The 24621-nt window shown below is 41.5% G+C and overlaps 1 protein-coding gene across 1 annotated transcript; it reads left to right on the top strand.

Moving 5' to 3' along the window:
* Nucleotides 1-9375: 9375 nt before the first annotated feature.
* Nucleotides 9376-23963, top strand: LOC311050534 (protein-glutamine gamma-glutamyltransferase E-like; the record flags this gene model as incomplete). The annotated part of the gene is made up of 15 exons (XM_084064619.1): nucleotides 9376-9444; nucleotides 10750-10929; nucleotides 12823-13080; nucleotides 13382-13500; nucleotides 13923-14051; nucleotides 15034-15208; nucleotides 16062-16194; nucleotides 17033-17142; nucleotides 17269-17384; nucleotides 18384-18510; nucleotides 18917-19020; nucleotides 19317-19491; nucleotides 21822-21979; nucleotides 23270-23403; nucleotides 23642-23963. The coding sequence occupies exons 1-15, from the start codon at nucleotides 9387-9389 to the stop codon at nucleotides 23961-23963; spliced, it is 2298 nt and encodes a 765-aa protein (XP_083920745.1). The 5' UTR covers nucleotides 9376-9386.
* Between the last annotated feature and the right edge of the window lie 658 nt (nucleotides 23964-24621).

Here is a 24621-nt window from a genome sequence, read left to right as displayed (position 1 = left end):
CCGGTTCAAATGTGATTTTTTTTTGGGGGGGGGGCAGCTCAAATATGATTCTTTTGGGGGGTCACAGCCTGAAAAGGTTGAGAACCACTGATCTAGACTGCTGTGGGTGATCTGTTGCTGTAATTTCCTTACATGTCATAATCGTTTTATGTACACCTGCGTTTGTCACTCAAAAAACAACAACTTTATGAAGACGCATAGTTGTCTTCATCAGGGAATAAACATGCGCCCTGATGAAGAGTTGGACTTTTCTTTTTGTTTTAGCTCCCATTGTTTTGGCATTATAGTTTTTACACTCAGGGATGGTTTCAACTGTTCCTCCTCAACATGACTGACAGAATTGTGTCTGCCTACACAGAATACAAGAACAGTTGGTACAATAGTCTGACACGGTCAAATCCGGCGACCTCAGGGCGGTCGCCACCAGGTATTCCTCAACTTAACCACAGTAAAACTATGCCTAACCCTAACCTTATTCCTAACCTTGACCTCAGTAAAACAAATACAAGAACCGCGGGGGCTGAGTGTTCCGCAAAAAAAAACTGGCCTCTTGACCTCTGTGGCCTATCATCACTGCATGACATTATCCTTCAAACCCTCCAAGACTCTTAACATTCAACGTAGTTAACTTAATTTAGCTTAGCTTAGCTTGACAAAATGAGCTGAGATCAGCCAATGACAATGGACATGCTCAAGGTGTCAGTGACCATTGCCCCATAGTCTGTGTTAGAGTTGCGAAAGCTGATAAAACAGGGGCGGATGATTATTAAACGTAATTTCACAAGTTTTTAATTAACAGGGTTTTTTACATGATTTATTTTATTCTGATTTGGACAGGGTCATTTCAACTCGACCCTGACCTAGCTCTTAATCTATTTCTTACTATTTTTAATTCTATTACGGAGAATCATGCCCCCTATAAGAATTTTAGATAACAATCGAGTCCCTGGTTTTCAGCGGATCTCAAAGAGGCCCTCCGCCACAGAGATGTGGCCTGATCAAAGGCCAGAAGTTCTGGTGAACCAGACTGGTTATCTTTTAGATTGCTGCGAAATAAAGGTAATAGTATGGTCAGAAAGGCAAAATCAGAACATTTTTATTTATCTAGTTTCACCAAGAGTATGAGGTATATTTAAAACCACCGACTTACAGGTTTAATGCACTATACTAATTGCCAACAACGCCATATTGTAAAGTTAGTTTGATGTTCCAGAGATGTGAATGAATGGTGAAGAATGGATGAGACATCACTCCAATAGTGAGGTTCGTTGCTTCCAGTTTATTTCATCATAGTACAGACTTTCTATGGAGACCCTGAGGTCCACACAGGCGGCCCTCCGGCCTGAGACACACTAAGTTAGTTACATTTCAGTCAGTCCTTTATAGCAGTGGTCACCTTTGAGATCTAAGAGTAGGTACGTGTTGGGTGTGTCAGCCCTGTATGGTGAACCCCCACCTCCCCTGGCTCTTCCACATTTGCAACTGTAAAGAGCCAGGAAAGGAAGAGGTGTCAGCCTTGATGACAAATGCCTAGACACACTGTCTCCATGCTAAGTGTACCCCACACCCAGGCTGGAGCCAACAAATGGTAATACACTCCTCTGTCTCTACTGGCCAAAGTGACTTGTAAAGTTAAGTAATATTAACAAATGACTTAAAATGTGTACATTAAGTTAAGAAATATACAGCAAGTACATTTCTTGAGTACATAATTACTTTAGAGTTACTTTTAGAGAACTTAGTTCCTTTACGCCACTGCGTGCGTGCGTGTATGTGGGACTGTGCAGACAGCAGTCAGCTGATAAAGCTGTATAGTGTATAAGAACACATTGACTTCATCAGTGTGACCCCATCTGACTCACTCCCAATTTTCTGCTGCTGTCTGAAGAATCTGCTCTTCAGACTCCACCTCAACCCCTAGTACTCTCTCCTTGTATCCCTTCTTGTGACCTTTTGACAGGTGATAGTTTACCATGCTGAAACAGTATAAGAAAGTTATTTAGATTAGAGTTTCTGTGAGGCACCAGGTTGTTTTCTCTGCTCTCTAATTATGTGACTATTGTTTGTTGACTGGGGTTCATGCTTACTCTGATTTTGCACTCTTAACACATTAAAAAATGTACAGTTTATTAATTAACTCAAATTCACAAGGGAAAACAAAACAGGGGAAGCACCAACGTCGGGGTGGCCAAAGCCAGAACAAACCCTACCTTAAAAGAACAATCTACGCTACACCAAAACAAAAAGTACAATATAAACTCCCTACCTAAGAAAAACAGGAGAAAAAGGGGGAACAAAGAAAATGGCAGCACACCCCTACCAGCTTCCCTGTTCAGAGGTACTCAGGAAAAAGGTTTGGAAATATAATTAAGACTAGCTTATATTATATTAGAATTGTCTGTACTTCAAACACTCAGTAATAAAGTAACCTTTACGCACTAAGCCTGAAAAGGTAAGGCACACAGCCAACAGACCTACAGCAATAAACACACCAAACTAGCAGAAAAGGGTTCAGCAGCACATGGTGACAGATGGCAAAAGCCACTGATGTGGGGCTTCTCCCAGAACTTTATGCTGGCTGGGCTGATTGAGGAATGAGGCCCAGGTGTGTCTCCAGACACCATGCCACTCCTCCAATCTCCACTCCACCCTCCATTTCCAAGTAGGGCACTGCAATCACTCAGAGGGTTAAAAACACAATACGAGGCCACATAGGGCCGTAACAGTAACCTTTTCTATCAATCAATCAACTTTATTGTCACAACACAGTTACAGGTTAAAGTGAGGGCAAACTCTTATTTATACAGGCTATCACATTTGCAGTTTAATCCATTAAGACCGGGAATCTGTGTCATTTTAAGATTTCTTAAAATAGCTGATCTACAAGCTCATAGTGCCGTGCTATGAGCTTGTAGATCTGTTTTTTAAATCCTAACAGTATATGTTGCTATATCAGTAGTGCTCCAATTTTTCCATGTTCGTTTAAAACATACATATTCAATGATTTGCAAAGAAAATCCACAATTTTTCATATAGCTTGTATATCTGCTATTCTTGAATAGCCGAAAGAAATCTTAAAATGATTCCGTTCCCGTTGATTATTCCATTGGATTAAAAGAATGAGAGAAAATTACAAGTGAAAAAATGAATATAAAATAAGAATACAAAAGCCTGAAAAGCATGTTAAAATCGGTATCATGTGAGTTAAAAGAGGTCCTAAATGACATGTGGTGCATTCACTGTAGTGCAAGTAAGTCAGTATCATGTAGCTTAGAAAGTCTAATATGAAATCCTGAATCACATTGCATCAGTAGTGCAAGTCGATAAGCTGAATTGTTTTTGTTTTGTTCAAAGCACGCTTACATTTGGCTACGCTGCCAATAAAGGGCTATTGCACTGTAGTTAAATAAAATAGTTGTAATGCGATGCATTTGTTATGTGACTTTGTTATGGTCCAAAGGTACGATAGGAGATGTACAGTAGTTGGTAAGTAGGCTAAAGTATTTTCCAATTTTCGAAAATGCCCCCCTGGTCTATGACAAAGGATATACTGTAGGGTTTAAGTGGTTAAGAATTTTCTTTTCTTTTAAAAAAAAATATTATTATTATTAGTTTGTGTGTGTGTGTGTGTGTGTGTGTGTGTGTGTGTGTGTGTGTGTGTGTGTGTGTGTGCGTGCGTGCGTGCGTGCGTGCGTGCGTGCGTGCGTGCGTGCGTGCGTGCTTTGCAAAGTTTGATGGTAATCGGTCCGTGGTGTCTGAGATGACCTGTCCACAGTCATACAGACAGACGGACAGGTGTGAACACATTTTGGTCCCAAACAAGATATTTCTCTTGGCAGGATTTCCATTAAATTTGAGAATGAACCCTACTGATTTTAGATTTTGGTGACCCCATAGCCTCTTCTCTAGTGCCACCCATAGGCCAAACTTCTGTTGGTCTTTCTGAATCTGTCCTTTGGACGAACCCTCCACTGTCCTACATCAGAATTGGAAATGGAGTAATGGACACAGCTAGATATCATCCATACTGTATCCTCATCAGATGGTAATACTGTGTTCATGTGATGTGGTCAATATTATGAATTAATAGCGTGACATTGGAATTGGCATGAAAGCCCCATCGGCGAAACTGTGGCCACATTTGCAGAAACGGAAAACGTGCCGAGGGAGCTACTACTTCAGCTCTAAAGGTCATTACACACCGGCGATTATGCGAATATAAGCAAAATTCGGACTCGTTCCAAATAATTAAAAGACACTTTTTCGCTCCATGGAAGCTTGCATTGACTTTATAAGGGTTTTTACGTATTATTCGCATGAAAAATTCACCCCCGGTGTGTAAGGAGCTATACTGTGTCAACTGAAAATTAAAAAAAATCGGTTGAATTTGCTTGTATTGTAATTTGCATGTCTATAATATGCATACAAGCATCGTTTGACATACATATATTTATATATGCGTTGATATGCGTTTTGCAGAAGAATAAGGCATTCTGCAAGCTTTGGTCCCATGTAAGTCTGCTTCTGAGCAGACGTGACTTTGAGCGGACATCCATCAAAATTCACGGTCAAAAAAAGATTGATGAATCAGACTCCAAACGTGGGAATTTGCGTAAATGCCGTGAAGTACAAAATATGTGCGTAAACGAATCAGACTGTTCTCTCCTCTAGATTCATTTATTTTCTCTATGGATGGCACACACAGTCAGAAAATATCAACTTTGCACACACAATATCAACTTTGCACACAAAATATCAACTTAACTTGCACACAATGTATGTCAGAATCTGTTTCAGTTTCAGTTTTATTAGTCATAATAGGTTAACACACGGTCAAGGGTACAAATGTCTTTATACGACTAAACAGGTCAGCTGTTTATTCAGGGAGTCAACAGGGAGTTCAGTTGGACCATAAGAGCAAATAGTCACCAATCACGGCACTAATCATATAGAGATAAAATATATACAGTATATATATATATATATATATATATGAGGCTTCTTAACATTCTTAACATGTCCAGCTACAAGACTCCAAAGGTTGTGGTGTCGCTTGATGCAGAATAGTCTTTCGGCAGGGTCGACATGGCTTCGACACTATGGAGAGATTTGGACTTGGGGAAGAATTCATCTCATGGGTTAAGCATTGTGTTATAAACCTGCTGACGCTTTTGGTGTTAGCGGATCCATGATTTAACTCAGCCCAAAATACTCGGCCGAAAGGCCGAGTATTTTGTATACCTGATATACGAGTATTGCCATGCCGAAAGGCCATACTCTCTCGTATGTTTTGCCCCCTGTCCGTCCGTCCGTCCGTCCGTCCGTCCTTCTGTCTGTGAGCAGCTAATCTCCGCCACCGTTGGCCAGGTCGCTGTGAAACTGGGCACACACACTTTCAATATAGTGATCAATTGTAAAAATGTAAAAATTCACTCATTACATTTCCTATAATGAAGATAATGGATAATGATGTTATCTGGCTATAATAGACTAATAGAACACACTTCCAAAAATAAATTCCTTGTTTTAGTTTTTTAACTTAATATTATTAACAATAATATCAACAGCTAGGTCAAAATTGACCAGGAAAGAAGGTAAAAAGTCAGACATGTTAACATTGAATATTGACAATTTGGGGAGAATTGAGCCACACTTCTCTGCCGGGTCATATTTGACCCATACCACCACAGATGTCACTTTTTTTTATAGAGACCTTGTTTCTGAGGATATCATGAAGCCTTGTTCCAACAAAGAAATAATAATATAACTATTTTAATCTACTCCAGTGGCATCAGTAAAACAAACAACATCACATCACCCTCCTGTTCTCTCCACAAAGGCCCAAGATAGGTTTGTATGCTGTCGCTTTTACTGTTCTCGATGTATATTTTTTCAACCATTGTTCCATTATTTTGTACAATTTCAAAGGAAGTGATTAAAGTAAAGTATTTTAAGAGGTCAGACACACATGCATATAGGAATGAACCCTACTTTTCAGAACACACCAAAACCTTTACATATATTTCGGATTTTGGACATTCTCATTCCATACATTATAGGATTGAGAAATGGCTGGCACATCAAAAAATACAAGGATAAAAATATACTCAAACCAGAAGGTATATTAGTATTTGTTGTATCAAATCTACTTTCGATTATTTGAAGCAACGAGCCAAAGGAAAAGTTCAAAAGCGAGACGAGGTGAGGGGTGCATGTACTTAAAGGGTTAGTTCAGATTTTTTGAGTATTTTCTGTAGGAAATACTTACCATTAATGTAGTTGTTGCAAAGGTATTAATTGATTGCCCGAGTCCCGAGGTCAGAGTTATGGTCCGTTTCTGATAAATATGAAGTAGTTCCGGTAGATTAGTAGATTTGGTGGGGGCCGCTCATTAAAAATAAATAAATTAAAAAAACTAACGTCATTTGTATTGTTGACCTATTTCTACCATATAGAGCAAGTTTCGTTCAATTTCGACCCCTCTGTCACATGGTACTAATGTTTGTGTCCAGAATCACTGCGCCGCGGCAGCCTACTCACGCACAAAATATATGACACGAAAAATAGTAACATGTGACAGAGGGGTCGAAATTGAACGAAACTTGCTCTATATGGTAGAAATAGGTCAACAATACAAATGACGCTAGTTTTTTAAATGTATTTATTTTTAATGAGCGGCCCCCACCAAATCTACTAATCTACCGGAACTACATTCATATTTATCAGAAACGGACCATAACTCTGACCACGGGACTCGGGCAATCAATTAATACCTTTGCAAGCACTACATTAATGGTAAGTATTTCCTACAGAAAATACTCAAAAAATCTGAACTAACCCTTTAAGGCTTTCTGGTCTCCTTTGAGACTTGTACACAGATTTTAAGAATCTTGATGTAAGAAAAAATAATTGGAGTCAGAGGAATGGAAATGATGTAAGTAGTACCAAACAGACCATAGATGTGACTTCGGTATCAGAGACATAACATGCCAGTTTAACAATATGGTAGTTTTGACAATACAATTTGTTAATTACATTTCCACAGAGTGATAATCGAAGACTCAAAAAAAGATAGATTAGAAAATTAAGCAAAGGGTAAACCCACACCACAGTAATGAGCATGTGTGTGTGTGTGTGTGTGTGTGTGTGTGTGTGTGTGTGTGTGTGTGTGTGTGTGTGTGTGTGTGTGTGTGTGTGTGTGTGTGTGTGTGTGTGTGTGTGTGTGTGTGTGTGTGTGTCTGTGTCTGCGTGTGCGTGTGCGTGTGCGTGTGCGTGTGCGTGTGTGTGTGTGTGGCCGATATTTGCAAAACCCATTTTTACCAGCTTGCTGAAAGCATGCTGGTCTAAGAAGAGGCAGACCTACTAGTCATCAAGATTTGCATTCGACAGATTACAGATTTGCATTCGACAGATTTTCCATTCGACAGATTTGACAGATTGGCTGTCCTTTAAGCCAGTGGGGATATTTTCTTTAACATGAAAAAGTCTGATAACCACTATCTAGAATACAGTTTTCTTTCTACAATGCTACACAAATGAATGAAAATAAATGAATGATTTATCATTTGATGTTAAATGCATGTGGGACAGGGTGTAGAGTTGGTGACTCGTTAATTAATCACCTGATGTATGTGGATGATTTGGTCATCTTTAGTCCATATAGTGCTGGGCTACAACAGCTACTGAGGATATGCTCACAGTATGGTTTTGATTTTAATATAAAATACAACGCTAAAAAGAGTAAGGTCATGATTGTCCGAAGTAGGGAAGACAGACAATCTAGCTTTCCTGACTTCTATCTGGCTGGCACTGCCCTTAGTGTGTGCAGTGAGATTACTTATTTGGGACATATTATCTCCAATGACCTATCAGATGACAAGGACATCTATTGGCAGCGGCGTAAGCTGCATGCCCAAGCAAACATGCTGTGTCGCAAATTTAGCATGTGCTCAGTACCTGTGAAGATCTCTCTCTTTAGATCCTTTTGTACACCACTGTATACTGCCCACCTTTGGAGTCGCTACAGGCAAGGCAGCATCAGACGACTTACAGTGGCCTATAATGACTGCATGAGGCTGCTGCTGAGAGCTCCAAGAAGCTCCAGTGCAAGCCAGATGTTTGTTAGTGTTGGGGTACCCACCTGTACTGCTGTGCTACGTAACCTTATGTATAGGTTTATGTGTAGAGCATCTGAGTCAGTAAATGACATAATCGCTGTCATAACGGACCCCACACGCAGTTCTGTCAGGTGGGCTATTTGCATTATTTTTATTTTATTTTTCTGTTTTTATTGTGTGGTGTTGTATTCTTGTAATATGGATCTTCCTGGGTCTGAAATAAAGATTGAATTGAATTGAATTGAACAGTGCTGGGTTAATTTAGGGAGGCCATATTTCCAAACCCACAAACCAGGACCCTTAAGTGTACCGTACATTCCTGGACATGTACATGTCTGTGCTCAGGCATGTATATCACAGGCATTTTCATCAAGATGGGGAACAATTATTCAGCTCTTACCGAGCACACTTTTCAATACCTTCTACTGAAGAGGAAACTAGGCCTTGTGATGGTTTCAGTAACTAAAAATAGTATACTTTGCACACTTGTGTCGTGCATTTTAACCACATTGAGTCTTTGCTACAAATGTAAATCTAATCTAACCACAATATTCATCTCGTATTTGCATTTCTCAAGCCTTTGGCAGGTGCTAATTAACAAAGGGAATGCTAATTGAAAAGCAGGAAATTCAGATTTCATTCGCTGTGTACACTTTTTATGGCAACATATTTTATTACTAAAGGTTAAGGAGAGGATTAAGTCTTATGAAGTCATAAAGCTCAAGTCCAACGTTAGTTTAATAGTGGTGAAGACCAGTGAGTTGTGGTAGTGGGTGTGGTTGGGTGCTAGGCTGCAGTGGCATTCTGGAGCAGTAGGCCAGGTAGCAAACAGCAAGCCTGTTGCACCTGTATGATTGGAGCTGATCGCCTGAGGCGATGGTCATGGATGGATGGATGGTGAGTCCTCTCTAAAGCAGTGGTTCTCGTCCGGGCACTCTAGAAGCACACAATAGTTTAAGTACTTAAAACCCTATACTAAGTTGACTGGAATACCCCAGGCCAGGGCTGGCCAGAGTGGGAACGCTAGGGTTCATGGGGTTAAGTCATGTCTTCACCTCAGAACCTGTGTGCCTGCATTGAAGGTGCTTTAAGTGACAGATTGATTTGATTGATAAGAAAAGAGAAAGCATGACCGGTTTAACACACATAGATTTTTATCATGAATCACATTCTAATGAGACGGGTTGGGAAGGTATTTATACTGCTGCATGACAGCAAGACACAGACACACACACACACACACACACACACACACACACGTTACGATACATGCAGCTCCCTGTGACTTCTACCTCTGTAAGACAACACATGGCATACTCGGATTTGAGTAAGTAAACAGAACTGTATTCTATTATTATTAATTGGTTATTTAATTTCATTAAAGCTGCAATCCAGAACTTATTTGAATTAATAAACCGTTATTTTATCTGTATAGCATTATTTTTGTGCCATTTGTTTTTAAACCCTGTAGCACTTTGTTATTTGCAAAAATGTAAAGTGCGTTATTATTATTAGTATGTTGATACAGTATAACGTTGCTGTCAGGTGGAAACCTCCATGTCCGAAACTGTTACTTTTCAAGATTCAGATAAAAACTTTTTTTGCAGATCAAAGTGCGTCGCATGGCGACACATTTTGAGCATGTAGATTGGCTATTTTAGCTTCTTTTGTGTTACACTATAGTGTAGTATGACAAAGTAGGGCATCGATTTACAGGAAAAAAGTAAAAATTTGGAGATACAAGGTTTCTGCCCAACAACAACGATACGAAGTGCAGTGGTTGGAGGTGGTCTCCATACTCTTCCATTGAGACCCTGTAGACCCTGGTATAGCACCTACTGGTTGACAAGTAGCCCTGTCTGAAGCACATGAACCCGGAGGTCTCCTCCTGCCAGGTGGTAGATGTTTGGTCTCTAATGCAGGAGAGACCTGGGTTTGAATCCCAGGCGTACTCTCTTTGTCAGGACAGGACATTACGGATTGCAGCTTTAACTTGATTGATTTATACAGTATTTCTGCTGCTTTAGATGGTGGAGGATGAGAGAGACAATGGGAGAGAGACAATGGGAGAGACGGACACAGTCAGTGGATATGGATGGATGATAGATGGATAGATGGATAGATGGATGGATGGATAGATAGATGGATAGATAGATGGATAGATAGATGGATAGATGGATAGATGGATAGATGGATAGATGGATAGATGGTAGATGATAGATCCAAAGGACAAGTCAAAATCCTTGCAGAATAGACTCTGTAAACATGTTTTCTCATGCTTATCATCACTCTGTAAATGTTTATTTTTTATGGCGTGGCTGCTCATAAGTCTAGCCCAGTGGTTTCTAAACTTCTTGTGCCCAAGGTATGTGTGTGTGTGTGTGTGTGTGTGTGTGTGTGTGTGTGTGTGTGTGTGTGTGTGTGTGTGTGTGTGTGTGTGTGTGTGTGTGTGTGTGTGTGTGTGTGTGTGTGTGTGTGTGTGTGTGAGTATTTGATAAATTAACATTGTAACATCCTGGTCCTGGGTGAGTCAGGAGCTAATCTCGGAAAACGCTTCATCAGTGTCAAACATTTTATATGTCAAACTGCCAAATACGCTCATTAACACACTATTATGACTCTTGAACTGTAGGTAGTGCAATGTACAAGAAGGTGGACTTCCACTGTCAGACCAATAACTCCTCCCACCACACCAGTGACATCAGAGTTGACCAGCTGATCGTGAGGCGGGGCCAGTCATTCGTCTTGACCGTTGACCTGCTGCAACCTTATAACCCTGACTCCGACCAGCTCCGCTTTACCGTTGATACAGGTACCGTATGACCCGCCACACCTTGTGCACTTGTGGATCTGCTTTTTGGTGAAGTGGTTTGGTGTAGAGGGAAAAAAGGGGGGGGGGGGGGGGGCATTAAATGAAAAGATTGGACTGGACTTTGTTCGATGTGGGTCATCACTCTTCACAGTATAATATGGTATTAAAGAGCATATCTGTGATAATGGAGACATAATTAACAATAGATGCCAAAATATATTTTTTTAAATAGTATTTTCATGTTAAAAGTCCCTAAAAGTCCTATATTAATGTCTTCCTGTCAAACAAAGACATAATGTGTGACTACATCAGCATATCCGTATGAATAAACATCAGGTTCTAACCACATTCCACCAATGAGATCATGAAGTTTTCCTGTGATCCTATAGTTTACTGAGACACTGTCTCTCTGCATTTGATGTATGCTATGTGTTGTTTACCTTGCCTAGTCACTCTGGATAAGAGTGTCTGTTAAAAGCCTCAATATGCTCTGTGCACAGCAGCAGAAAGAAATTGGGCCTCTTCCATACTTCCTTCACAGGTGTAACCAATGATACTAATGAAGGCTCTGTTCCATTTAGTGTAGCACAGTGGTTCTTAAACATTTGAATTTCAAGGACCCCCATTCAATTCAATTCAATTCAATTTCATTAAAGTGTCAAATCAAAGACCCGACAGTCCCACCCTGAGCAAGCAATTTTGCGACAGTGGCAACGAAAAACTCCCTCTTGACTGGAAGAAACGTCAGGCAGACCCTAGGCTCGAGGGTGGCGGCCTTCTGCCTCGACCGTGTTGGGGGAAAGAAGTGAGAGAGAGGGAGAGACAGAGACAGAGGAGAGACAGAAACAGATACAGTACAAGTAGTAACAATAACAATAGTAGCAAATATAATAGTGTAAGATAGTATATGATAATATAATATAGTACAGCAATAATGTGTATGCAGTATATAATGGTATAATATAATAATGTTAAGATAATATACAGTATAGTGTAGTGGTATAGTGTAGTGTAGTAGAAATCCACGATCGTGCTCCATGGAGAGGCCCGGTCCGCAGTCACAGTCTTGAGCCGCAGCTGGGGGTCCGTAGTGACAGTCCATGGACCTGCGACGTGGGAGATAAAAGAAACTCCGGGGAGCGGGTCCCCGGGTGTAGAATTAGTGGCAGGCCTTACTAGAGCGTGAATCCGTACAGGGTTAATTATGATTGTACCAATGGGACACAAATCTACACAACCAAAAGGGAGGACGAGAGGAGAGAGGAGAAAGGGGGGGGAGGTGGGGAGGGGGTGGGGAGAGAGGATGACTATATAGGGTGACTGAGTCTATACACTTCGGCTATAGGCTTTATCATAGAGAAAGGTTTTTAATCTAGTCTTAAATATACAGAGTGTGTCTGCTTCACGGACTGAGACTGGGAGAAGGTTCCACAGCTGAGGTGCCTGAAACTTAAATGCTCTGCCTCCTGTTCTGGCTTTTTTGGGGTTTCCTGGAGCCGTAAGCATTTTTTCATACTGTGGACGCAATGGTGTTCTGGCTGGTTTATAGGGCTCGATGAGTTCTTTGAGATATACTGGTGCCTGTCCATTGAGAGCCTTGTATGTGAGGAGGACATAACTCTGAGAGTGTACAAATGGAACCAAATGGACCCGTTACACATCCATAAGGCACCATTTGGAACCCGCTCAAGGAACCATGTGGGTCCCTCGACCCCATTTTAGACCCACTGGTGTAGCAGACCATGTGAGCCAACATACACAATATCAGCACCCTGACTCTGTTTGACCAGAATGGAACAGAACATTCATTAGAATCATCACCAATTTCTTTCCAATATGCTGCTATGCATAGAGCCTATATTGTAAATTGTCAACTTGTATTGTAAATTGTAGGTCCCAAGCCCTCAAAGGAGCTCGGTACGCAGGCTGTGTTTGGTATCCAAGGCCTCAAGGGATTCCATAGGAAGGGCGATAAGGCGATATGGAAGGTGGAGCTTCACGAGGGTTCCGCCCCTCAGCAAGGCCGCGTGATCTTGGATGTGACCCCCCCTGCTGACGCTCCCATAGGGGAGTACGAACTCTCTGTAACCAGCGAGGGACCAAAAGTCATCATGGGCAAGCTGGTGGTGCTCTTTAACCCCTGGTGTAAAGGTACGAATGGAGGGAGGGAAACAACTTTGAACTTTAACAAATCCATAATGATCTCATTAAAGAACATTAAGAAGGAGCACTCGGGTGGTGCAGTGGTAAAGTGCCTGCCCACCACTGTTGAGGCTGTGTGTTCAAATCCACTGTGGTGCAGTGACAATTGCTGTTGGTTTTAGAAGGTTTGTAAGGTTATAAGGTTTTATATAACGTATACATTGCTGTGTAGTAAACCTGGCCTAGTGGGAATCTGCACTTATCTTGTTTTGTGTATAGAATGACTGGATGTTTATTGTGTTGTGTGTAGATGATTTGGTGCATCTTCCTGAGAAGGCTGAGAGACAGGAATATGTGATGAACGAACATGGAATCACCTACGGAGGAACACACAGTCACATTGTAGCTCTGGACTGGGATTATGGACAGGTAAACATTACATTAGATTACACCAGTGACAGGTATGGACGGACGGACGGACGGACGGACGGACGGACGGACGGACGGACGGACGGACGGACGGACGGACGGACGGACGGACGGACGGACGGACGGACGGACGGACGGACAGACAGACAGACAGACAGACAGACAGACAGACAGACAGACAGACAGACAGACAGACAGACAGACAGACAGACAGACAGACAGACAGACATTAAAGTGTTGATAAAATGTCATACCCCTGTTGTCTTTAATTAATAATGAATTCAATTGGCATGTGATAAACAAACATGCCCAACATTAGGCATTATTTCCCCGGGTCATAATCAAGATTTATTTCAAAAACTCATGTGGCTAAAACAAATCTTTATTAAACTCAATATTTTTATGTGTCTCTCGCCGTCCAGTTTGAGGAAGACATGGTGGACATTTGTCTGAAGTTGTTGGACGTCAACCCCAAGTTCGGGAAAGACTCAGCTGATGACACCGCCGCTCGCTGTAACCCCATCTATGTCAGCAGAGTGGTCAGTGCTATGGTAAGGCTAAGGCAAAGGCAAAGGTAAAGGCAAGGCTTATTTGTATAGTAGCCACTATTAGCCTGTAGTCCAGTGGCTGTGGCTCTCAACTTTTTCTGGACCAGGGCTCACTTGAAAGTCTCGAAAGTGTTCGTGGCCCACCCATTGACCACATGGCAGCCGAATGGCCGTGTTAAGTGGTCAGATGGGTGGGCCCGTACATTTTCAGAGCACGTTTATTGTAATTATCAATTAATCGGTTTCGTTCCGACTTGGATCCATGTAACTAACAGAGTTTACTTTAAGTTCCGATTAATCACATAGCCTACTGTAGTTATGACAATGGCTGTGAGTGTGCATGTGTGTCCGCATTCTCTGCAACTGGTCTCATCAAGTCCATTATTATTATATTATAATTAGTCCTCACTAACGCTCATTAAAAGGTACCAATTATTTTCTCTACTCTGCCTGTGTCTCAGAGGAGGGCTGTGGACAGTTCGGAAATATATGTATATATATATAAGATTTTTTCTAAACGGCCTGCCTGTCTGTCGACGTATCTTATGTATTGTCAGTGGTGAAAATTAGCATACATACATAAGTACTGTAATTGAGTACAGTTTTCAGGTAGGCACCTTTTACTTTACTTTAATATTTACATTTTCTGACTTTATACTCCAGTACATCTGAGAGGGAAATAATGTACTTTTTACTCCATAAAGTAATTACAATCAGCCCCATCTTAACCAGCTGCAACATTAAAATGAACACATTATTGCATTACTAATATCCAATAATATGATTCTGAATTAGGCTATTCTACAAAATGAGTACTTTAATTTTTGATAATGCAAGTATATTTTGAAGCCAATACCTTTGTACTCAAGTAAAATTTCGAATGCAGTACTTTTACTCGTAACAGGATATTTCTATTTGTGTTAGTTACTTTTACTTAAGTAAAACGTCTGAGTACGTCTTCTACCATTGTGTATTATTCGTGCAGATCAACTATAATGATGACAGAGGAGTGCTGGCCGGCTCTTGGGGTGATTATTCTGACGGCGTCTTGCCCAGTTCTTGGAGCGGAAGTGTCGAAATCCTGCAAAAATGGCACAAATCTGACTGTCAGGCGGTGAAGTACGGGCAGTGCTTTGTGTTCGCCGGGGTGATGTGTACAGGTAAGGAACCCAAGTTAATGTGAGCTCCAGTGCTACTGTTCTGGTTGTCATTAATGTTCACAAAATGTTCGTCTGTTCTTTGTTTTGTCGCATTCCTAAGCCAATAATTTGATGACCGGCAGAGTCTCCAGTAGTAGACTTGCGGAGTCTCCTACATACCAGCTCTGACTGCGTATTAAACCGGTTCCGTAAAAGTTAACGGTTCCAAATGTGACAGTTCCTCAATGTTGGATCCGATTCCTACAAAAGACAGACCCCCCTGGCCTGTAAGGTATAACTTTTGAAAGTAAGATAATAACCATGGATGGAGCTCTAGGTTAACGCAGGAGTTCCCAAACCTTTCCATGAACACAGACCTCCAAATAAGGGTCTGGCTGCAAACCTCCATGGCGAAATGGCTTTTAAAGAAAACAAAACAGAGAACAAAAATAGTTCTCACAACGAAGCTCACAATGCATGCATCGCGACACGTTGTTGTGAGCTTCGTTATAGATAAATTATTATCACTATAAAAAAGTGTTGAATAGCTCTATATTCTGATATAATCATCATTAGAGTGTTTGTTCAGTAACGGGGGTCTCCCCGTCTCTCCAGCTCTTACTAGTAAATAGAAAATACATCAATATCAGTTCGGAATAACAGGGCTCAGCGCTTGTTCAGTACTAAATAAGTCATGCTTTAGGGCCGGAGCAATCGATTATTTTCTTAGTCGATGACTTCTTTGATTAATCAAATAATTGTGAATTGAGTAGTTTTTGTGACATCCGCCGTCCATCGTCCACCCACAAGGCAATTTAATATAAGATTCAAGTGTGTGTGTGTGTGTGTGTGTGTGTGTGTGTGTGTTTTCCAGTTTTGAGGTGCTTGGGAATTCCATGCCGTGTTGTCACCAACTTCAAGTCAGCTCACGACATGGACGGTAGCCTGACCATCGATGTGTTCAGCGCAGACTATGGAGTCCAGCTTCCCAAAAAGGAATCCATTTGGTGAGTGAAACCTGATCCTAGTTTACTGAGGCTGCACTGTCGCTCTGCATTTGATGTATGTCTTTACCTTGCTTATTGTAAATCGGTCTGGATAAGAGCGTCTACTAAATACCTAAATTGTATACGCGCGTCATCAAATGCACCCATTGTTTACAACGGATGCAGCTACACTGAAGACATCAAGAGGATGTCAAAACCTGTTGACGACATGTCTTTCAGAGCTCGGTTCTATTTTGGAGCGTCGACGTATGGCATAGACCAGAGAGAGAGAGAGGAGTGAATGGAACAACAGAGCACAGTGTGGACTCAGTGTGCTGCACACACACACACACTGAGAGTTAAAAACACGCTGAGAAAATAAACAGTACTGTAGCACTCTCTCGTCTATATTAAAAACATTTAAACGCATCCCAATGACCCTAATTAAATGACATTAAGTACAGTACAAGCACACACAAGCACATACAGTAAGTACATGCACGCTGCGTGCATGTACTTACTGTATGTGCTATGGTATGCAACCCTCACATCTAGAGCACCATGAGCACAGTCATAGTGACAGCGTTGTGTCAGAGTACCCATTGTACCCGTCTACCCGTGTCCCCTTTTGTGCCCATATACAGTATGGAGATCTCTGTATCTGTCTGTCTACCTGTATCCCTTTTATGCCCATATATGGAGATCTTTATCTGTCAGCCGTTGTCCCTTTTATGCCCATGCGGCATTTTCTGTTATTTTATGGACTTTACTGCCGGCCTCTTGCACCTGGTTTTAACTTTGGTAAGTCTTGAGTTTAGAGCGCGAACCTTTCTACCTTACTGTTGTTTGTGTCATGCAGGAATTTCCATGTGTGGGTGGAGGCCTGGATGAGACGGCCAGACCTGAAGGAGGATGGAAGCTATGATGGCTGGCAGGTTCTGGACGCAACCCCACAGGAGAGGAGCAATGGTACTTGTCTCTGCAAGCAGTGGTTATCAACCTTTATGGCATAGCAACTGGGGGTCCTTGAAATAAATAAAAACGTTTGAGAACCAGTGGAATGGACTAACATGAGTTTGTTCTCCTCTTCTGCAGGTGTGTTCTGCCTTGGTCCGGCTCCAGTCGCAGCGATCCGTGAAGGACACACCGACCAGAAATACGATGTTCCGTTTGTCTTTGCTGAGGTCAACGCTGACGTCATTGACTGGCTGGTTAGTACCTGCTGGACAGGAAAGGAACTGTGTTCAGGGAATTAGTTATATCAGTGGTCCTCAAAGTGGGGCCTTTAGGGGTATAGGGGGTCCCCAGCTAAATTTGAAAATACAACATCAACATCAGTTTGGACCCTGTATACATCAGCTACTGTACTTGAGCCAAAAATAGATGATCTACAACCAACCACTTAACCACTTAAGCCCTAATTGTACTGTATATACTTCTTTGTATGACAAATAGCACTAGATTAATCTCCGGAGTCAGATAGCTGCCTCTGAAATCATATACGTACATAGCAACAGTCTGATACTGAATCCCCGGAACTCGGCAGTCCTTTGGTTTCACCCAAACATCGGTAATACTGTTCTGACCAGACACCCGGATGTGATTTCAACACCTATTGAACTAGCACCAAACATCAATCACTGCAAGCCTGTATGACTATTTCCACAGCTAAACAGGAGGAGGGAATACTGATCCAGACAAACTTGAACCATTTACTGCTGACTCTCACCGACTTTAAAAGGGAACCAGGATTTGGGCACTTTAATCTCTCAGGCCCTTCGAGAAGGGCTTTATTAGCTGAATGGTTAAACGATTAGCAGGCTGGTAGCTATTATGGTGATGAAGTCGTCGGGTTGAGGATGATGATGATGATGATGATGCTGGCTGGAGACTGGGCATTGTCCCCGAGAAGATGAAGAATAACGCCAAGTGCGTTGACGTCACTCGTAATTTCACGGGGGCGTGTAAGGAACTGAACCGTAGGCGAGTTGCTTCATGACAAACTGTTTGGCCTGTTCGAGGCTATGTCGGCCGTCGAGATGATGAATCCGAAGATGGATTCCGGAATGTTTCAGATTCATGTGCTAGGGTTCATGTGGTTAAGCGTTTTGTAGCTGCGTTTATGTTATTATTATTATTGCAATTATCATCATCATTATCATTCATAATATTATTATTACAATTATGTGTTTTTTTTTGTATACTGCTAGGTTATGGCCGATGGTTCAAAGAAGAAAATGTCTTCTGACACTAAGAGAGTTGGTCAAAACATCTCCACCAAGTCTGTGGGCTCCAACAGGAGGATGGATATCACAGACAGCTACAAACACAGAGAGGGTGAATATATTATGTGCACGCACGCGCGCATATAAATGAGGACACACACATGCATGTCTAGCCAAATGCATATACATCAGTGGTGGATAATGGAGTACATTTACTTGAGTGCTGTACTTAAGTACTTTCTTTTCGTGAAAATTGCTCATCTACAGGCTCACAATGCGTCTCATCGCAGCACGTTGTGGCTTGTAGATTTTATGATACTTTTAAGATTTCTGAAGATTTGGGGGGAAATGTCTGAATATCAATACAGCAATGCATTGATATTAAAAAGAAAAAATAAATTACTCTGTAATTTATACTTTTGAATACTTCAGTATTTTTAAAAGCAAGTTCTCCAGTACTTAAACTCCAGTATCATCCCCTATTTTCTTTTCTGAAATGACACCTCTGCTCCTAACAGGTACCGATGAGGAGAGAAGTGTCATTAAACACGCCCTCGCCAGAGTGGGACGACCCACAAATGGTGTCCATGCTCTCAAGGTCATTTCAATGAACATCGAGGAGGTACTTACTTACTTGAGGACAATGGATGTATGATGGCTGCACAAGCTCACAATGCGTGTTGTTTGAGCTTGTAGATCAGCTATAATTGGTTTTTTTTTTTTATTAAAAGATTGTGAAATGGGAGTACTTTTACTTTGGCATTCTATAAGTATATTTTGATGCCAATACTTTTGTTCTTTTACGCTAGTAACATTTTGAGAGTATTCTATATTGTGGTATTGGTACTATTGGTACTTGGTTAGAAAAGTAAAGAAGATCTGATTACTTCTTATAACATTGGTTTTGTATTATTCTAGGTGTCCAGGCCCATCAACGGTCAGGACATCAGTTTGAAGCTGCAGATGAGCATTAAGGACCAGGCAGCCAGGCGTTTCTCTGTTAACATCAGTACCCAGGTCATGGGGCACAACGGTGCACCTTCTGCTAACGTCTGCACCCAGCGGAACGATGTCACTCTACAGCCTGGACGAGGTAAACTAGTCTGTCCCTACGGTCAGGTCACTAACAAACAGCTGAGTAGAGAGGTATCCAGTGTTGATTTTGACAGAAAAGTTTTGATTTAGTTTTGTTTTGTCATATTTTAGTCATCTGAAATGTTTTAGTTTTTGTCTAGTTTCAGTCGACTAAATATCATAAGATTTTAGTCGACTAAATCTACAGTTGATTTAGTCGACAAAAATGTATTTTGGCAGTGCCTTGATAGTGTCATAATGCTAGATTTTACACTTTACACATTGCATGCTGAAAATATTAAATCTACAAGCTCACAACGTGAGCTTGTAGATCTTCTATTTTCAGAGCACAACACCTGAGCACAACCAAGCATAAAATGACTTGTGTTTTAGTTCTTTTGGATCTCTTCTCCACTCGTCTCTCCCTAACATTTTAGTCTGTTTTTTATTTGTTGATGAAATTGTCAATATAGTTATATATATAATATTTTAGTTTTAGTCATCGTAGCTTAGTTTTTATTTAGTTTTTGTGAGTGAAAAAAGGTAGTCGACGAACATTTTTCGTCATAGTTTTAGTCGACGAAATCAACACTGGAGGTATCACAGGTCGGAGCCTAGGCCCCAGTCCACACGCAATCATTTCTTGCAACCACCTTCATTCACTCCTCTGATTGGCTGAGGATGCTGCTGCATGCAGCGTGGGTAGTTTGGGTTGGTAAAATGTCCAGTGCAATCCAATTCCAATGCTAGACTTGATTTTATTACCTTAATAAACTTTGTCATATATACTATATGCTTCCAGTCGCTAGTTTAAAGTCATCTTTCAATCATCATGATTTGCATTTTGGTAAATTATGGTCCCATTTATTTAAAAATTGACGATAAAGTAGGGTATGCTCTAGGAGGGGCAGGATGATTTGATTGACAAGCTACACGACCAATAGCATTCATTCCCCGCCCCCGCTCTTGACTGACAAGCTACCCAATCAATAGCATTCATTTAGGGATTGATTTCCGGTTCCTATTGCTGGTTGCTTTTTTGTATATATTAAAGATGGCGGATTTCAAATGGCAGAAAAATCGGCTTCATTTACTGTCTGTAGAAACCAATTGCGTCACTTTGTCCATTCATTTTTACAGTATGGGTGCAACAAACTGCAAAATACAGCTGAAGTGCTTAGTAATACTATTCAATTCAGTCTATGTCGATTATTAAAAAAATCTATTCAGATTTTTTTAAGTTAATTTGTCAATATATATGATCAATTATTCGATGGAATCAAAAAAGTAATTGATAATTAATCACTAAGAAAATTATTTCTTGTTGCAGGCCTAAATGCTAAAGCAACATAACTGCAGTTGTTCTCAACAGCAGTTTTAATTTCAAGGATTCCCAGTTTGATATGCACAAGGCCTCCATTTGATACCATTTTGTATCTCTGTGATCCTAATCTACACTGCAGTCCAAGGTGTGCATGCACATCCAAACATATATTTAGACGGGTGAAGGATCACATGCTGGAGAGAGGAAAAAGATCTGCACACCATCTTAATGCTCCCAAAATATTTTAAAGTGCCAAAACGCCAAAACAAACAACGTTTCGGCCTCTGCGGCCTTCGTCAGCTAACCTGACGAAGGCTGCAGAGCCGCTTTATTAATATAAAAATGTTGGGAGCATTAACACGGTGTGCAGATCTTTTTCCTCTCCAATCCTAATCTACACTCACTGTAAAATCCTCATTGTTAATTTAACTCAAGTACTTCAGTGTCCGGGTAGCTCCGACGGTAAAGCACCCGCCTTTCGACCACAAGGTCATTCGACCTTGGTTCGACGGGCACCGCCACCTCAGCGTATGCGTAGCGCGGCTTGGGTGCGGCAAGTCGTGCGGTAAGTACTGGGAGCTGATGGTAGGTGTTGCACTCCAACTCAGCAATCCGTCTCCCAGGGGTCTAACGCGTATTGTGAAAAGTGGATAGACTCCCGGCTGATACCGTCAATAAGCCTCTCCGACCCACTTACTTACAGTACTTTTATACACTGTCAGAGTTATAGACTCGTAACTGTCCATTTGGACCCCTGGTGGTCCCCGGACCACCAGGGGTCCAAAGGACATATATAACACCACAGGGAATGTGACCATATAGGGAATTATGCAAACTTGCTAATTATTGTGCATTAGGAAGTTATTTGGCACACTTGAAATCATTTAGTTTTTCTGACACATTGTGCTGCATTCAGCTAAACGGATTACTGGGGATTTATGGACACGTCAGCTTTCCCAGTTCAGAGCTAAATAATGAACTGTAAGAACGTTTGTCTCGCTCTCTCTCTCTCTCTCTCTCTATAGACATGTCCATCCCCATCCTGGTTCGAGCCTCAGCGTACAGGGGACACATGCTGAACAGTGTGAAGGTGTCAGTCACGGCCACAGACAAAGAAGAGCCAGATGCCATCTACCTGACAGAGGCAGACATCACACTGGAAACCCCTCCTATCTCTATTACTGTTAGTACTACATTAGTTACTACTAAAACTGCCACTAATCAGTGGTGGACAAAGTATATACTAAGTAAAGTAAATACTCAAGCATTCAAAAGTACAAATTATGAAGTACATTTTCAGAAATAAAATAGTGAAAATAGAAAATCTGTGACCTTGCAGATCAGCTATTTTCACTATATTTGAGATAGGACTTAAGTGATTAATTCATAATATTGTTTTTGTAAGTTTGGGTCCCAAGAGTCCCTTCCTAGATGTAGTGAAGTCAAAAGTAAAATATTGTTTTTCATCAGCTTGTAAAAAAAAAAATCCAAAAATGTATGGTAAAAGTACAGTAATCAAATAAATGTATTTAGTTACTGTCCACCTCTGCCACTAATTCCACTACTACTACTACTACTACTACTACTACTGCTGCTGTAGCTCTGGGATGAGGTTCCTAAATCCTACATCAGTGGCTCTGAAATGTTTTCATGCCAAGGACCCCCAAATGAATATGTATCTGGCCGCAGACCCCCATCTGAAAATGTATTGTGCCGGGACCCCCGTTAGAGATTTGTGATGTTAAAATGTTTCAAAAGTATTCAAAATTGTTCACATTTTCTCAATTTTGTCTGCGATGTGAGCTTGTATCTGATGTAAAGTGGGGTTAGAGTGGTTCAACTGATTTTTATTCTATATTAACACATTTGGCTGGGGAAGCCCCTCAAGGACCCCTGGGTACCTGATCTACAGAGTCTTGTTGCTGTCAGGCAGAAACCTCGTATCTCCATATTTCAACTTTTCACACATTTATGATTTTGGACATACAAGGTTTCCACCCGACAGCGCCGAGATGTTGCACTGCAAGACACTACTGTACCTTCATTACCATCTCTTTGTTTTGTGCAGCATAGGTGGGCGGGGCACAAGGCCCGTTTTTTGAATATTCATGTATCCAGAATTTCTCAATGCGGAGAAAGTGTTGATGTGCTTCCAGTTTTATTCTACTGTTTTTGCGGGAAAGAGCGTTGTTTGGCATGTTGCTGCATGTTTGTGGCTACGGGGGTGTAGGGTGTGCATTCAGGACGTATTGCAATGCGCAGTGACTCAAAACCTTTGGTTTGATCCAGTAAGGCAGGGGTCTTCAACAGGGGGTCCGGGGCTCCTAGGGGGTCCTACAGGCTGCAGGAACTACAGGCCGCCGAATCTTTGAGTGATAGGATATTCTTTTATTTTACATTAACCACTTGAACCTGTGTGTGTGTGTGTGTGTGTGTGTGTGTGTGTGTGTGTGTGTGTGTGTGTGTGTTGTAGGTTCCAGAGCAGGGCCAGCAGCACAGAGAGCTGTCAGTGGAGGTTGTGTTTAAAAACCCACTTGATGAGGAGCTGAGGAACTGCTCTTTGACTATCACTGGCAGTGGACTGGTCAAAGACACCATTAAGGCCAGGTTAGTGTGTGTGTGTGTGTGTGTGTGTGTGTGTGTGTGTGTGTGTGTGTGTGTGTGTGTGTGTGTGTGTGTGTGTGTGTGTGTGTGTGTGAGTGAGTCTGTGTGAGTGTGTGTGTGTGCGTGCGTGCGTGCGTGTGTGTGTAAGTCTGTGTGTGAGAGTGTGTGTGTGCGTGCATGCATGCATGTGTGTGTGCGTATCTCCATTTATGAAAATGTATGTGTTGTGTTGTATGTGCAGATTAGATGAGTTGGGTCCACATCGCCAGGTGAGCTTCAAGTTCACCATCCTTCCCTACAAGCAAGGAGTGAAGACTCTGCTGGTGGACTTTGACTGTTCCAGCTTCAGACACATCAAGGGAAGCTGCACCATCCGCATTCTACCAGACACACTCCTGGGGAGTATGTCTTCTACCACTGTGCATACATACACACACAGTGGTAGAGGACATACGTCTTCTACCACTGAGTCGTCCACCTTCTACCACTCACACTCTGAGGATGTAATCTATCCTGCTTCAGTCTGGGACAGTGGTTCACTACATGGGTTTTACAATTTTTAGCTATGGGACAGCAATCTAAGAACATTCTTATTGTTATACATGATTTGGTGTGGTATGGTCTAAATGACCTCGTCATGGCCTCGTCATGAAACATAACTATTTCAAGTTTAACAATGAGTTTTATCTTCAGGTTTCAGGCACCAGCATGGGCTCCATTTGCGCCCCTAACTATGCTAATCTATATATGGGATATTTTGAGCACACTTTTGTTTCCAACCCGGATATCAACAGCCATTTGAATAGAATTTTAAAATGGTACCGGTACATTGATGATGTCTTTTGTATTTACCAGGGTGGATGAACTATATGAACTTTGAGACTGTTGAATAGTTTTGACTGTAATTTACAATTTACAATGGACCACAGCACAGAGAAAGTACATTTTCTAGATATGTGGGTCATGAAAGGCAATGGAGATCTATTCACTACACTATACAGGAAGGAGACTGATAGAAACACACTCCTTTTGGCCACGAGTTTTCACCCTACACCACTAAAAAGGGGCCTTCCCAAGAGCCAATTTTATAGACTAAGACGAGTTAGTCATTCTACTGAAGATTTCACTGAAAAAGCCTCAGAGATGCGAGATAGGTTTTTGGAGCGAGCCTACAATAACACGCACTCTTGCATGATCGCATCACACCATAGCATTCAACTG

This window comes from Gymnoscopelus microlampas (assembly GCF_963454915.1).
Source record: "Gymnoscopelus microlampas genome assembly, chromosome: 8".
NCBI lineage: Eukaryota > Metazoa > Chordata > Actinopteri > Myctophiformes > Myctophidae > Gymnoscopelus > Gymnoscopelus microlampas.
Note: the sequence above shows the minus strand (reverse complement) of the source record. Positions and strands in the feature narration are given on the sequence as shown.